We start from the raw sequence: 15,821 nt of genomic DNA on the forward strand, positions 1-15,821 counted from the left end.
ACCTCTGGTTTCCATGGAAATTTCTTGTGGCGCTGGCTGAGGAACTTCCGGACGTGGGTATTGTCTCTGCCATTGGCCCCTCCTGTGATTGGCTCATCATCCTTAAAAAGAAAAACACAGAAACAAGGTCACACTTATTCCTCTTTAACTGCAGGGAAGAAACACTGATGAAAGGGAAAGACAAATGAATGGGGGTCTTAAATCTCAGTGGCTAAAGGCTAAAGTTATGCAGGCATGAATCCAAACATCCATCACTGAGGTAACCTGACTCTTCTCCATAAGATACATAATTGATATATGAGATAAAGTAGCATCATTAGCTAAAACCACAACCCTTTCTAGTTCACGGAGGCGCTAAGCAGCATGTACTGCTACACACAGCTGAGAATAACACAAACACACACACATGGCATGCATATCACGAAAGAGCAGGCGAAGGAAACAGGGTTATTTCCCCAGAAGGCTCCTATTAAGACCCTGTGGAATCTCTTCTTCACCATTCGCTCCTAATCCAGCGTTTGACTCGCCAAAAGCCCTAATCTCCAACATACTCTAACCGTCCACCCCGCCGGCCAACACCTCCTCTCTGGGGAGCCTGAACTCTCCCCCTGATCTGGGATTTAGCCCCATGCTCCGGCCAGAGCACCACAGGGCTCTTTCTCTGTGGTCTGCTAAGAGGCATGTTAATGCTGTGGTGTGACGGGCAGGACAGAGCAGAGGAGAGCGCAGGTTCTCAACCAGCTGTGAGGAGATAAAAGACTGCTAGGCTCCCAGAGGAGGAACCCAGTCACAGAGCTGTTAAATGAATAGCAAAGCATCCTCCATTTAGCAGGGATGTCAAGGAGAGACGTACCTCCGCCGAGACAAGCTGGAGAGCTTTTCAGCACCCCTGAAATGAGGGGCTTTTGTCGAGAAGGTGCCAGTGTTTGCGAAAGAATCAGGGGAAGAAAAAGACATTTTGTAGAGTGAAAGAGGCGAAGAGAAAGAGCTGTCGGACACCGAGCCTTTGATGACTTTTTTTTAACTTCCAAGCGAGAGCGATGAAGAGGGGCAAGGAAAGGTAATGATGAAGAAATATGACAACAGGCTCCCCTCATGTCTGCCACGAGAAAAGCATAAAGTGCCTGTTGTTCGTGCGTACCCAAAGACTCAAAAACAGACTAGCTTTATCTGACACAAAAACACTCACAAGAAGATCCACTCAGTGAAGGACACAACATTCATATTGCATCAGCTGTTATCTCCCATGAAACAAAGACAGCAGAAGAATAAAAATATGAGACGGAGCTCAGCAGTCAGTAAAATATAAAGCTTAGACGAATCATGAATTGTTAAAGCACCGGGAAACTAGATTTCTACAGAGGAAAAAAATTCTAGAGAGCTTATCTCGTAATTATGACTATCTCATAATTACAAAATCCAGATCTTGTGATTATCAATCATGGTCATTTTGAGAGGACAGAGGCATTATGACTGATTCAACTGTCTGTCCTATAGGCTCATCTGTGCCTAATATTAGTTGAATATCAATGTAAGTGTTTTTTCTTTTGTTTTTTTTTCAACAAAGCGTTTTCAAAAATGTCAAGTTAAACGTTAAAAGTCTTGTGCTATGTAAACTTTAACCAGAAACATAAAGTATAATATTGCCATGGATACAGTGACTTATACTGAGGGCTGTACCATGAGCTCTGCATTTTAGCCTGTATTTGTTTACATTTTGGAAAAATGAAGTGAGCTGGATTAGCTGAAGAAATGTGACAAGATGCCCTTTTTGCTATGCACCACTGGATGTACTATCAGTGAATGACTCTGACACTGAAGAAATTTTAAAAACCTGCTGATTCTTAAGCGAGTTCTGAAGTTCCGCTTCCTGTCCCATTGGTCTATTGCACATTATCTCATAATTATGAGATTGTTTTCTCATAATTATGAGATCCAAATCTCATAGACTAATTATGAGATCTTCACTCATAATTCAGTCAGGACCACTTTAGTCAAAGGAAAGGTTTTATCTTTTGCAGTAAGTTAAATTTGTCAGTATGGCTCTGGTCGGGGAATTCCCTGAACGCTCCATGTACACACCTGGAAAGCCTAAGGCAGGGTGAGCAGCAGCAAAGACCCTCCTAGGGTACAGAGCGGCATCAATGACAACAGACACAACAGTCAGAGGCAGCATGAAAATGAGGAGCTGGGGTGGAAGCGGGTAGCAAAGCAACCTGCAGAGGAAGCAGAAAGGGTAGGGATGCTACAGCAGCTTCAATAGAGAGCCCTGTATAAGATTTGGGAATCAGTAAATCATGTATACAGTATATACATAAATATAGCTGTCTTTTGGTAATGCAATGTGCTTCCATACATTTCAACACCTGCAGCAAAACATTTCTTGACACAATTGCTTAAGTGATGCGGCATCTTAAATGTTTTGTCTGATATGTATTTTAAAGCAGATTACCTTTCATTAGTACCACATTATATATAAAACTATATGTGCTGTTTTATATTGCTGGTTCTTTAGTAAAAGCCAATATTTTCTTCTAAACTTCAGATCCAGAACTTTGTCAGTGCAGTGAAACTATTTAACAGACTCACATTTAAGTATCAAGAGTTAACACATTACTTCATTTTTTGATCTATTTCTAGAACATCTAGAAGTTACGTTTGTACATAATGATCTAAAATGGGGCAAAACATCTTCTGCAATCCATCCTGTTTTCACATTCCAATCCTTACATCTCTGTTTCCTCATTAACACTTTGCACCACTGAGTGCTTCATTATGTTCAAGCTGTTGATTTTCTTGGTTTCTTTCAAACCTCTTTGTTGCCGCTGTTTCTATCACTCCTAGTAATATTTAGACCTTGAAATGTCATTGCTGTGCTCACAGTGCACAAAACCAAGAGCCAAGAGCTTTTTGTTACTGCCTGTGACAAGCAGTTACTTTACGACTAATCAGCTTTCTCTATTAGAACAGGTGCAATGACTGTTTGAATGAAGATGAAAAATAATCCATGTATCTAAAGGACTTTGTGATCTGTGGTTACTGATTGTAATTTAAAGAGGCAGTGTTTTAGAAATAATTTGTTGTCAACCGTAAAAGTCCAGCTCTAAATCACTGCTCGAGTTTGGACTGTAATTCACACGGACACCACTTTCCTACACTTTCCTAAAGCGCTGCCTCAGCTCGATCCAACTCAAAGTCTGCTTATCGATGCAATACTAAAAGGTACAGCTAAACTCATTGACCTGAGGTGGCACTACATCCTTCATCAGCTGTATCTCTTTTTCTTCCACATTGTGTATTGACTTTACACTTCAGCAAGATGTTGTCATTACTTACAGCCTATTACGAATACTTGTAACATTTGCACGAGTCATTATTCCAGAGTTATAATCTCTAATTTATAAGCAGATTTTATAAGTTTTTCAAGATTGTGTTATCATGTTTCACTGATAATTAAAGTTGATGCTAAGGGGCCTGTCAAATGGCCTTATGTATTAAACATAGCATCAAGGCAAACCACGGAATATCAATCAGACTGATGAGTATGCAGTAATGCAGCGTTTCCACTACAAACATTTTTCAAGGTGGCCCGCAGCTGCAGGATTATTGCCACCACTGCTTCAGAATCTTATGAAATATCAATAAGTTGCAATTGATCGACATTGCAAAGGGCTTTCAATTTGAAGCGAAGTATACAGTAAGTGGACACGTCCGTGCATCTATGCATGCACAGTAGGCCTGCCCCCCGTTGCTGAAACAAATCCTAGAGGAAACAGTGGACTGTCTATTTATCATGTGTTTACACTGCTATTTGCTTTGACTTTCACTCAAACAGAATGACAAATGGCCTGTAAGAATGTGGGCATTTGACTGCTATGGGAGCAATGCATCAGAGACAGAAAGAGTGTGGGATAGTAGCAATTAATTACAAGCCAAACCAAGTTGTTTCATGTATGAACACTCATGGCAGAGCTGCTAACCCCGAAAGGATTGATTGATAGGTGAGCTTGTCTGATCAGTGAGCTCCTGTCACTTATATTCATCCATCCCAGCAGTCAAAACACCTTGTTGTACTAGGTGCTTGCCCCCCAGTTGTTTCCTTCCAGACTCCCCACGTCCATAAAGCACAATTCAAATGATGACCTTGCTGATCCTAGCCCAGGGAAACAGCTGGAGCCAGTGTCCTAGAATACCAATGAGCTTAATTAATCTCCCTTATTAAATACAAACAAGCAGCAGTCTGCAGGAAAGGGTGTGTGTGAGAGAGAGAGAGCGAGAGCGAGAGCAAGAGAGAGAGAGAGAGAGAGAGAGAGAGAGAGAGAGTGAGAGAGAGGGGGGGAGTGAGAGAGAGTGCGAGGGAGTGTGAGAGCAGAGCTCGTTCCACAAATCTCTTCACCCACCCACCATGATAACCCCTGTGAATGAGCTCAGCTCAGACGGCTCCCAGAAGTCCACAAATCAAAGTTTCATTTCCAGCGACCTGTAATATGAAAGTTAATAACTAGAGCGGAATAATTACATTATTCTCAATTTTTCATTCATGTTAACCACCACCGAGATATACAGTATGTTAATTAGTCCCACCATAATAATAATATATAATACATAATATATTCCCCATTTTTCAACCTATGGGAGCACTGAATCAACAGGGGCTCCTGGTCACTGGATGTTCACTGCTCTTATTAATTCGTGTAGCTGGAGGCAAAGATACCTGGATGACAATTACTGTCGTAATGACTAATCACAACCATCCATCACCAGAAAGGAAAGCTGTGATGTTTCCCTCAACTGTGATGGTGACGTTTCTGAATCACAGTTTGGATTTGATATTGCAGACAGATATTCAGAAACATCATATTGTGTATCAGACAGTCCTGGTTAGGAATGTGATACCATGGACCAGACATTTCCATCCTATGTGACAAGATGGCACCGGTTGTGAGGCGTAACCTGAGAAAAATAGCAAAATAGGAGAGATGGATGAAATGAAGGGAAAAGACAGAGAAGAGAAAGAGAGAATAAAGACATAAAAAGCAGCATAACACAAGGGAGACGAACAGGTACAAATACAAAAGAGAGAAAAAGTGACCGATGGAGCAATAAAGAGAAAAAAGAGTGACTGAGAGAAGCCCTTTGAAAGGTTCTGCACAGTCGCTGTGCCAGTCTACTCCTCAGAAATCCCTCTGGCACAGAGAAAGTCTGAAACGACTGCAGACTGCCAGAATCTTTTTCCCACCTCTCTTTAGTGAACAGACCAAACAGACCAGGTTCTGCTTGGTTTCAGAGCAGTACCACAGAGCTCTGTGAAGTATTACACACTCACCCGCACTGTGGCTCTGTATGTGAAGCGACTGCAACTGAAAAGATGGATTCTCAGTTCATAATTCTCAGGATACACTGGATACCATAGGATACACTTTTTCTCTATGCAACAGTTGTAGGGGGGAAAAAAAACATCCTCATCAGATCCTACTTTAAAACTTAGGTTTTGTGAAACACGTACAAGCATACATGCTTAATTCAGTGCAAAGAAAAGCCAAAGCGAGTTCTCATGGCCACAGCGAGGCTTTCCATTAATACTTCCAGAGAATTATATCAACTATTACACATTATGAAAAATCCTGCAATAGTAACAACACATAGTACGTGTTTCCTCATCTTACCCAAGGTTAACTTCACAGTTTTCTTCCCGAAAATGAGGAAAAAATAAATAAATGTAAGTCTAATTCAAAAAAGAAGACAGAGGTGAGTGCACTGGGCTTATTCTTGCTATTCTGGTGCTTTCGTATCTATAGTTTGACTCAGGAACCTTGACTGAGGAGTCATCCAAGCACTGAAGCATGACGAAGATGACGGCGCGTTTCGCATGTTGGTGTCGAAAGGTCTTTTAGTGACAAAGAAAAGCACTGCGGGGTTCAAACAGGAAACCTATGATTTTCAAAACGTTCTGCAGATTGCCGAGGGAAGGGAGTCGGATAAAGACAGAGATTATGTGGCTCTTTTCTTTTTTATTTCTCTAGGTCCGACCTTGGAGGACCAATTATGGCATCTCAACACCGGGAGGCAGAAAATAACTTAATTACCCTCACAAGAGCCTTGTGGGGATTCAAAAGCATGTTTATTCAAGTCCTTGGATGCTTTCATGGGGAAAAGAGCACAACAAAGCTCATGGTGATTATTAGAAATGTCTTCAAATGTGGCCCAAATGCATCTGGTTCTACACTACCCATTAAGCACGCTCCATGGCAACACAGCAAACCAGTATGAAACAGTGTTCCTACATGACATATATGATAAAATTCACGCGTGTGTATACTTGTGCTGTGCCGTCACTTTCATCACTCTAGCATTATTTTGTGTTTGAAAGTATATCTTGTTGTCAGAGGCTTCAGAGGAGAGACAGAGGTGTGAAGAATGAGTCAGTCATTGGCCTTTGATCTGCACACAAATGAAGATCGCTCATGAGTAGTTATTGTTCTCCGTAACAAAAGATCAGTAGACTGCTTTTATTGTTGTATTTAATAAGATATTTAAAAATACAGCAAGTTAACACAGCCGAAAACAAGGCTGCCTTCAGTCGAATTCTGTGTACTTACTCAGTAGGTAAATTGAGCAATTAGCGCCTGCAAAGCTGTTCATTTTCTATAATAGGAGATCGTTTAGGAAATTTTGCAATGGAACCCATTGTTTTTGGAAAGCTGGGAAAGCTGCCTGACGAACGCTGGCCCCTTTGATATATGTCTAACACTGGCACATCAGCAAACACTGCTGGAAACTGAAACGTAATGTTTGCCTGTAGACTGCCATATGTTGATGTGGCTGCTGCAGCTGCTGGCTAATGAATACGATTGTCCTGGGAACCACCTCAGTGATCCTGGATCAGCACTCGTGAGCGCCGAGCAAGTGGCTGAATAAATCTGCACCCTGATCTCACAATCAGCCGTTCTAGTCTATTTCAGTAAGAATGCAGCTTTGGGAGCCCCAATACTTTTACAACCAAATCCCTATCCCTTTTAACAAAATGGCTGGCATTGCTGAATAGAAATCAGCCCAAGTGCATTCAGTTAAACTATTGCAGAACAAATCCCAGCCAAGAGCAACTATTTTTGTCTCGCTGCTTGCATTATTCATGTAAGAAATTACATGCCGGTCAATGGAACAACAGTAGAAGGGCTGAGTGAGGAAGAGAGGGAGAAAAATGGAACATAAATAAGGGACGGCTGCAGTCGATAATAGGAGTGATAGAGTCAGTGGCTCCAATTCATTGGTTGGAAGATTAATGGTGCAGAGATGAGTACGGCAGGGAGACAATAAGACACAAAGGAGAAGAAGGGGGGGGGGGGTATGAACGGATGGTGAGAAGAAAAACTGCAGACAGTTGAGAAAGAAAAAGGAGAGAATGACCAATTATTATCCAGCATGGGTACTTATAGAGCACTGATTTTAATGTGATGATGTCCTAAGTGCATATAGGCCTGCTGGGATTGTACGTGTGTACCCATCCGTTCATAACAACAAGTACATGTAGCATATATCGAGATATACGTGCATCACAGAGTGTGTAATTTATCGATTTAGGTCTGGGACAAGGTAGCAGGGCTTCTGTCACGCTTCAGTCCACATCAGTACAGCAGGCATGTAAGGACAAAGGCTGTGAGGAGGAGTGCAGTCTCTCTGGGGATCAATGGTGGTCTGAATAGCCTGGTCTCTGTTTGCACTCATGTGCAATCATTTATGGCCCACTCATTAAAAATTAAAGCGTATTTGTTATCTAAATATATTTTACAGGAAGAACATGCAAAGTAGACCTACAGGTAAACAAACAAAAAAAAAGGCTGCAGCAATGCTACAAAAATATTTGGCTCACCCACTAAGGACAGGATTTGGTGTTAGGCTGAGAGGTGGAGAGAGAGAGCACGAAAAGCTTAAACCCTCTGTTTGATAGCTTGTAATCTTTGCACTGTAATTAAAACGGTCTGAGAGGTGCTTCAGTGCTGCCTGAGGAAAAATACTCAGTTGAAAGACAGCTAAAGGTGCCTTTAATCATTATACATCCAATGTTTGTAGAGCTTGAACAAGATAGGGGTCAGAGAAGTAGAAAGGAGACATGGTTGGAGGAGAGCTGAGAACAGATGCAGACAGTTAAGACAGAGATCCAGCATCTGAACAGGACTCCAGCCTCATGCCGTGCTCTCCCTTTGCTGAAAGACTGCTGCATTTTTTTCAACTGTCTGAGCAACATAATGTATTATTCTGTACCTGTTCTATCACAGTAAGTTTTGGAGGAAAAAGGGGAATGAAGAACAGAGGTTTATCATTTGTATTAGGCCTGGGTTTTCTGTCCAGGCTGATAAATACAGATGGGGTGCGACATGGGGCAGCTGGTAAACAGAACAGGCAAACAGTCAACTGCCAATCATCCTCGACCTGCTTGGCGCTCAGTGACCTAATCAACACCGAGCCCGCTGCAGAGAAACCGAGGCGAGTCTGAGACAGAGATGGACACGGACACACAGACTGACAGACAGATTGACCATGCTCTGAGGAGACAAGTATGTTCACAGTGACTGTGAATTATCTTGTGTGTGACATTTTTTCCTTAACTCTGTTTCTCATCCCTAAACAGACATAGAAAACAAGTATATGGGCAAATAAATGTGTTTTTTTCCCCCCTAACTGTTCAACAACAAAAAAAAATCCTATCAGCACTGGCCACAACGTGCTCAGAGTACAGCCACATATGAAAAAGCACCTGGCAGAGCAGAGCCCTTCAAAGATTTAAAAAGGCTTAACTTCTTCACAAAAGTGTTTTCCTCCAACACCAACAAAGATGGAGAGAAACAATAAAGCAACCATATAATATTTGCTCTTGTCAGTAAATGTAGCCGACTAAATTAGAGCAGTATGCAGCCATAAGCGCAACAACATTATACGCGAGGGCCTGTGTGTCACATCAGGCAAATTTTAGGAACATCTGGTAAGTGTTTTGCTTGTTTCGCACTTTCCTCTTGTTTGCTAATCAATGCTAATTAGCGAGCTAACCAGCAGATTTGGATGGAAAGAAGCAGAGGCTAATCTGAATGTGTCTGTTTATAAGGATTAACTGTGTAAACCACATAGAAAATAATAGCTTCAGCAAATTTGTCACTTGTGCCACACATTATTTTGTATAGTTGTTGTTGTGTGTGTGTGTGTGTGTGTGTGTGTGTGTGTGTGTGTGTGTGTGTGTGTGTGTTTAAAATTAAAGGACTGTTCTGCATTCTTTCTGCAGGTGTTAAAATTGCACATCAAGTCTAAACTGCTGGTATTGCTTTTTTTCTTTTCCACTAGGTGATGCAGGGAGATGAATGTAGAACTGATCAGACAATAATCAAAAAGGTAAAAAGCCAATTTCCTGAGGTGCTGTGATGACTCAAATCACACTGAAGGTACTTTTCTGACTACATTGCTTTCTCAATGTGTGCATCCAGCTGTGTCTTTGTCGCACTCGTCACCCAGAACCTCAGCAAATCTGGTACTTCTGGACATCAAAGCATATATGTAAGATACTAAGCGAATCCCTCCTCCCACTCCACACTGAATTGCTCGTCTGATGTAAAACCAAGGATGTAACAAGAGGTAACTCTTATCCATGCACACACACTTAGCTCTACATCATATATCTCATTAGTTAGTTACATTAAAATGAAGTGAATTATGAATGAAAGAGGGGCGCGTGTCAAGTTTAAGAACAGGAGATACAAGGAAATGTTGAGCCCTACACCTGGAAGTGACCCCTTCATGACCTCAGCCACAGTCAATAATGAATAGCAATTCACATGCGCACTAACCCACTCCCATCCCACAGCCCACATCCACACACTTTCACGCTGATCTGTGTAGACTGAACAAGGCATTTGAGAATACTTGTATACACTGCCAACAACAACGATAATGACTGACTTAAGTATACAACCGCACTCCCAAGTAAATGCGCACTGGTGGCTGTGTCGGTGCCTGTGCTCGCACGTATACATGTGTTCAGTACACACAGGCACACACAGTTATACACTTCATAATGATAAAAACTGGGCTCAGGAGAAGGTTGTTGCCAAAAGCAAGGTGGTAGAAGGTGGTCGTGTCTGCATTATCTGTGATGATAAGTTAAGAGAACACAGAAAGGGGACCCTGACTGCTATTACGAAGATTGTGCAGAGATTAGCTATGCCCGCAATCAATACTTGAATCTTCTTATCTTACCCCTGCTGAATAAATACACTGATAGCAAAACTCATACAGGAGGCCTTCGTGTCTCTTTCTTGCTCTGAATATGTTAAGAGCATTGATAAGGGATAACACACAGCAAGTCAGCCATTATCACAAAATAAGCCCAAAAAGAGTGGCTCACCAGACTCCCACTAAGATAATATGCTAAATATAGTTTATTACAAGAAGAAAGACTTACTGAATAAATGTTTATTTCATATTTATTAGAAATTAAAGTAATTTTGTTTGTAAAGAAGAAAAAGGTCACATATAAACGTGTGCAGCTGAGGAAAAAACACTGTAACCTCTCTGTTTAAACAGGGACTTTTTTTTACAAGAGAAACAGCTGTAACCAGCAACACTAACAATGACTCCATGTCATTTAGATGTCCCAGTAAACCTGGCCATGCCAGCATACACAATTACCAGTGCCCGTCACTGGCACACCGGCATCTAAGTAGAATGGAGCTATTAGTTACACCTGTATTTGACAAAGTCAAAATGTCTGCGGTGAGGAAGGTCCAGAGGCGAGCGGTGCGGTTCTGTTATCAGGCTGGAGCACGAGGGGGGGGGGGAGCGACAGCCGCTGTGCAGCAGTTTCTGCTGTTGTCAATTGACAATTACAGCTCATGGCTATTTATCTCCCCTGCAGTGAGCGACAAGCCGACAATATGTTTTCTGGAGCAGGAAAAGAAGACATTCTCAGAGTATTAGTTGGAGTCGGTGTTCACTTTATGTCTTCCCAAGCTCTATCTTACCCTTTATGTGTATTTTGTTTAGTAGATCAACCCCAGTACCCAGCCCTCGACTCTTAATGTAAAGCAAATCAAGGGCTGTTTGTTCTGCCCTGATGGTGCTGACCATGAAGTGCAACGTGCCCAGTTTCAGTGTTGATGCATTTCACTGCCAATGTCACATTTTTTTGTCACTTTTCTACAGTCAGCAGTCAAATTAAAGGCATAAAACACTCCCCAAGATACATAAAAAACTAAACAAAATCAAGGGCAGTTTTTACTGCAAAGTGGTTTTATAAAGCTTTGAAAAACAAGAATAATTTGTGAAATATGAAGTGTGTATTAAAAAAAAAGCTGTGTAATCATAAATGCAGCCATGTGTTTAAGTGCACGCCACTACACGAGCCGTTACATCCAGAACTTACAGCTAACAAGACATATTGACTGTGTAATGTGTGCTGAAGCACATTTCGCATGCAGTATGTGTGATATGTAGGTTTCTTACTGCCTGCCCGGTTTCGCCAACTGACATTTCTGCTGACCAGCACTCCCAAGCTCTCTGTCCTGCTTTGGTATTTCCCTCCATCCATCCTTCTAGCATGGGCAATATTCCAGCTTTTTCCTTCTTCCTCTTAAAAACACTGTTAATTTATTGTGATCTAACTTTTTCTCAGAGTCCACAGAGAGAAAAATGAAAACTTTATACAAAATCACCCCAACCCTGAATAGATGTATGAAAGACCACTTATTATGTAAGCTCTTAAAGTGCACTTAGGAATGTTTGCCAAGCAGTCTATTTCAAGTCTCCTTAAAGACCTTGTTCAACTCAAAAACTAACTAGGATTAATGGTAGCAGGGTAAGAAACGATCCATCAGAACAAATCCTATCCTCAGCTTTTCCATCCAGGCTAATGACTGATAAAAAAATATTCTGGAGCAAAAGAAAAACAGAGACCTAAGGGGAAAAAGCTTGATACCTGAAGCATGACAGTAAAAGTTCCAATTTAGGAAGCTAGAAAAAAAACACAAAAGCTATCATGAAAATATGCATAAAGGTTTAAAAAAGGCTTTCACTTTTTTTTTTTTTTTTGACTTTGCTTTGTTGTGGTACTTTTAATTTGGAAGTCTAGCCAGTGGGAGACAGGAGATGATGAGAAAAGCTTGTGGCCACACCGGACACAGTTCTACCTCACTTAAATAAACACAGTGATGTGTCACCAGAGCCTGTGGCACCAGGGGATGACTTTTTTTTCCATTTTTACCTTTTCATCCCTTCCCTGCCCTTTTCTTATTGCCTCCTTTAACATTTCCTATTCAGGCCAAGTCTTTCATCTCAGAGGAAGCCCTGTAGCTCTGCATCCATGCATGGATTTCACGCATCTACATGCAGTATGTGTGTGTTTTAAATGACCGGCATGTTTGACCATAATGACGTTTGCATTTTTGAAACACCTGCTTTTGCTCCTGGAGCCTCTCTCGCTCCTCTCTCGCTCCTCAGTCTTGTCAGCGCAACTCAAACAGACATGAGCAGCTTTGGGGAGGAGGAGGCGTCCGATTAATAAACTGTGTCAAAATGAATGTCTCTGCAGCTCTCCACTCCACAGCACACTTCATCAACTGCGCACCTGTTCTCGCAGCCACCTGTTGGTCTGGACTCTGCTGTCAAAAAACTCACTTGCACTTTTTCCTCACTTCCCCTCTCTCGCCTCTGTGTGGCTCCATGTTGCACAGTCATCTGCAAGCATCCCTCATTCCCTTTGTCACCAAGACAAGACAGACAAGAAGTGATTAAAACTGCCCCTGCTGCTTTGTGTTAAACATCCCACCGTCAGCTCACTATACAGCCTCGGAGCCGCTTCGCAGCGACGCGCTGCCTCCATTTGGCCCAACAGGTCTTTCACATCGCCACTCACACTGCAAACGACTGAACTGAGGTCACATTTATGCAATTTTATTCAGGAAATTATAACCTGGCAGAGAAAACTTACTGTTTTCTCTTTTATATACATTTTTGCAGCAGCAGCAGCAGCAACAGACTTTTTTTTTTGTCTTCTCTCAGTTACAGCTTCAAAGTGGAGAATTATTTGGGCTGAGCCCTAAAAACAAAATTCCTACCCTAACAAGAATGAAAATGTCAGAATAGTTTCTGGCACAACACTAACAGTAAGAATATTGTGAAACCTTTCTAATGGCATAAATGGTATTTATAATAATGACAGTCTGGTTGGTCCAGACAATGGATGTCTGCTGTTGTGTATTTCATCTTCACCTGTCAGGTTTCATAGGAGAGCCTGTGTTGTGTGAAACATGCCTTTTCTACATATCTCCAAAAAAAAAAAAAACAAAACAAAACAAAAAAAATACTGTTCACCAATATAAATGGCTCCTTTTATCACCTGTGCACTATTTTGACACTTGGATTGCTTTCTCTGCCTCACTTTCACATTTCATCATTCTGCCTCTAACCTCTGTGTCATCAGCTCTATTTTAGCAGCCACACAGCAAACTCACTACCAACTTGGTGGCATGGGTATTCAACGGTGTCTGCGCATGTTAGTGGAGATGGATGGTAGCAAGAAAAGAACAATGAATCTTCATCATAGTCCGTCACTGTTTCTCTCTCCTCGCCCATACACTCACACACACGCACACACACACACTCACACACACACACACACACATTCCCAAGCTGCTCCTTTGTCTTCAGGCTTTGTTTGTGTATCTGCTCGCTCAAACCCTTCAACCGTCCTTACTTCAGTTTTCTGTCCATTCATCCATCCATCCATCCATCCATCCACCTGACCATCCATCCACTCTCTGGACACCTGGAGGGCGGTGGAAAGGTAATTTATAGCTCCATTCCAGGACACTGAGACCTCCCCCATTTACAGCACACCCACATTGTTCTGCAGCCTCTGTCCCTGTGAAGCAGGCGCGTGGGTCTTAATTTCATCTACCTGCAGGTGTCTTGTTAGATCACAGATGACATGTACTGTACCATCATATACCTGTGATACTATATAAAGACTCCTCAGGACACCCACGTACTGTGTGACACTGCTCACTACAGCAGTACTCCACATAAAGACTGTGATGCATTCTAGTGGTATACTATATGTTTAATATTATTACTTTCTTTTATAAGTCCTTAACTTACTGACACAAATTCCTAGAAAATAAATTAAAAAATCAGTGCATCTTGAACTTTTATTGCATTGTTACAGAGTTTCCCGTGCTGGAGGAGGACAATGATTGGCCGTGACACAGTGGTTACTCAAGGTCAACTCTTTTAATCTCACTCTGTGTGTCTGTTTTATAAACGCTTCTTTTTTTTGACTCTCTCCAGCCCGTCTACATCCAATAGTCTGTCTGATTCTCTCTTTTGTTCTGCCTACACACAGCTGTACAAGGCTGGAAATAAAAGATCATGAAACATGTATATTATCCAGTCCTTCTTTTATGGCAGTAGGTATACTACAAATTCAAACAAACTCGGTACAACTTAACTGCAGAAACATTAGTTTTTCTACATGAAAAAGCACAATACGAAATATTTTCTTTTTTTTTCCGTCCATTTTCACACACAATAGTCATGGACAATGGTCCAATCGGAGAACACTTGGTTGTTATGTGCAACAATCAGAGACTCCACATTGAAGCTTGGGAGATGGAAAAGATGGAGGACTTCCAATGGGCTGCTGTTTTAGTGCTTTTAACCGCACTGCATGTGTGCAATGTGGGACCCTTATCCTATCATAGATGCTTGGCTTGCACACTGTTAGTCTTTGCTAGCAGTTTGACAACTTTCATTTTATCCATTTAACCACTTTTTTATGCAAATAACAGATAACCCTCCACATAAATCTCTTCGGTAAACCAAGAGAACTTGTAGTAGCATTAATAACCCCAACATAAAATCTTTTGAATCCTTTTGACCCTGAGGGAGACTTGCTGCATACAAAAAGCTACAAGCACTGGCCACTGTGGGGTTGTATGCACACTCTTGCGAGCGTGAGGTGAGTGAGGTGAAAAAAACGATCAATATTGCAATACATCATAGCCTGGCCTCTTCCTACTGTTTCGACACACACTGGCAGCTCCACGTTCCTACACGCTCAGCAGAGATGCTGCTTCTGCCACCTGAAGCCAGGACATGTAAAGAGGCGTTCCAAATACAGACAGAACCAAAACGGCACTCCTCAAAGCAACTTCCCAGATTCTGGTAAGTGCAGCTGAGAGTAGAAAAAAACAACAAAAAAAAAAACAGATGTGAGTTAATGGAGACATGTCAAGCCCCACAGGCTGTGGCTATATTTCGGAGAATTTAAATACTTAAGGGAGAACTTTTTAACAATTGCCATATTTTCAGCCATCTGGGGAAGATTTGTAGATTCTGTTCTGTGTGGATTTAACCAGCTGGAGATGTTTTTGAAAGTGTTACTGGTCTTTGTCATCTCTACGTCGAAATATCAAGACAAACTGGTTAGTTAGTTTTCATCTTTAAAGCGGTTGCTTGCAGGTTGATTGCTCTGATCTTGTGGAGTTGTCAGTGAGCAGAGTATTTTAAGATTAAGAAAAGACGCTAACCACAACAGTTACTGATAAAATACAGGTACCTGACGCATCCTTAATGTATATTTTTAATGTGATAGTAATAACATTGAGATTGACCTTGGGAAATGTTCGTCAAAGTGCAATTCCCTGTTAATTAAATTCAGCAAACCTTTACTTCACATACAGCGGCAGGAGAAGTGATTTTGGATTTTCAATTGACAAGCACATTCCAGAGACAAAGAGACACTCACTCAAACTACATCATCGATTCGCAGGTTGCAATTA

The 15,821-nt window shown here is 41.6% G+C and overlaps 1 protein-coding gene across 2 annotated transcripts in view; it reads right to left on the reverse strand.

The window, feature by feature from the left end:
* The window catches only part of b4galnt4a (beta-1,4-N-acetyl-galactosaminyl transferase 4a), a 127,950-nt gene that overhangs the window by 55,648 nt on the left and 56,481 nt on the right, over positions 1-15,821 (reverse strand). For both annotated transcript variants that reach the window (XM_056387066.1, XM_056387067.1), the window contains exon 3: positions 3-101. In XM_056387066.1, coding sequence (XP_056243041.1) covers positions 3-101 — 99 coding nt within the window. The remainder of the gene's footprint in view (positions 1-2; positions 102-15,821) is intronic.

The sequence above is a fragment of the Seriola aureovittata genome, chromosome 10 (genome assembly GCF_021018895.1).
Source record: "Seriola aureovittata isolate HTS-2021-v1 ecotype China chromosome 10, ASM2101889v1, whole genome shotgun sequence".
NCBI lineage: Eukaryota > Metazoa > Chordata > Actinopteri > Carangiformes > Carangidae > Seriola > Seriola aureovittata.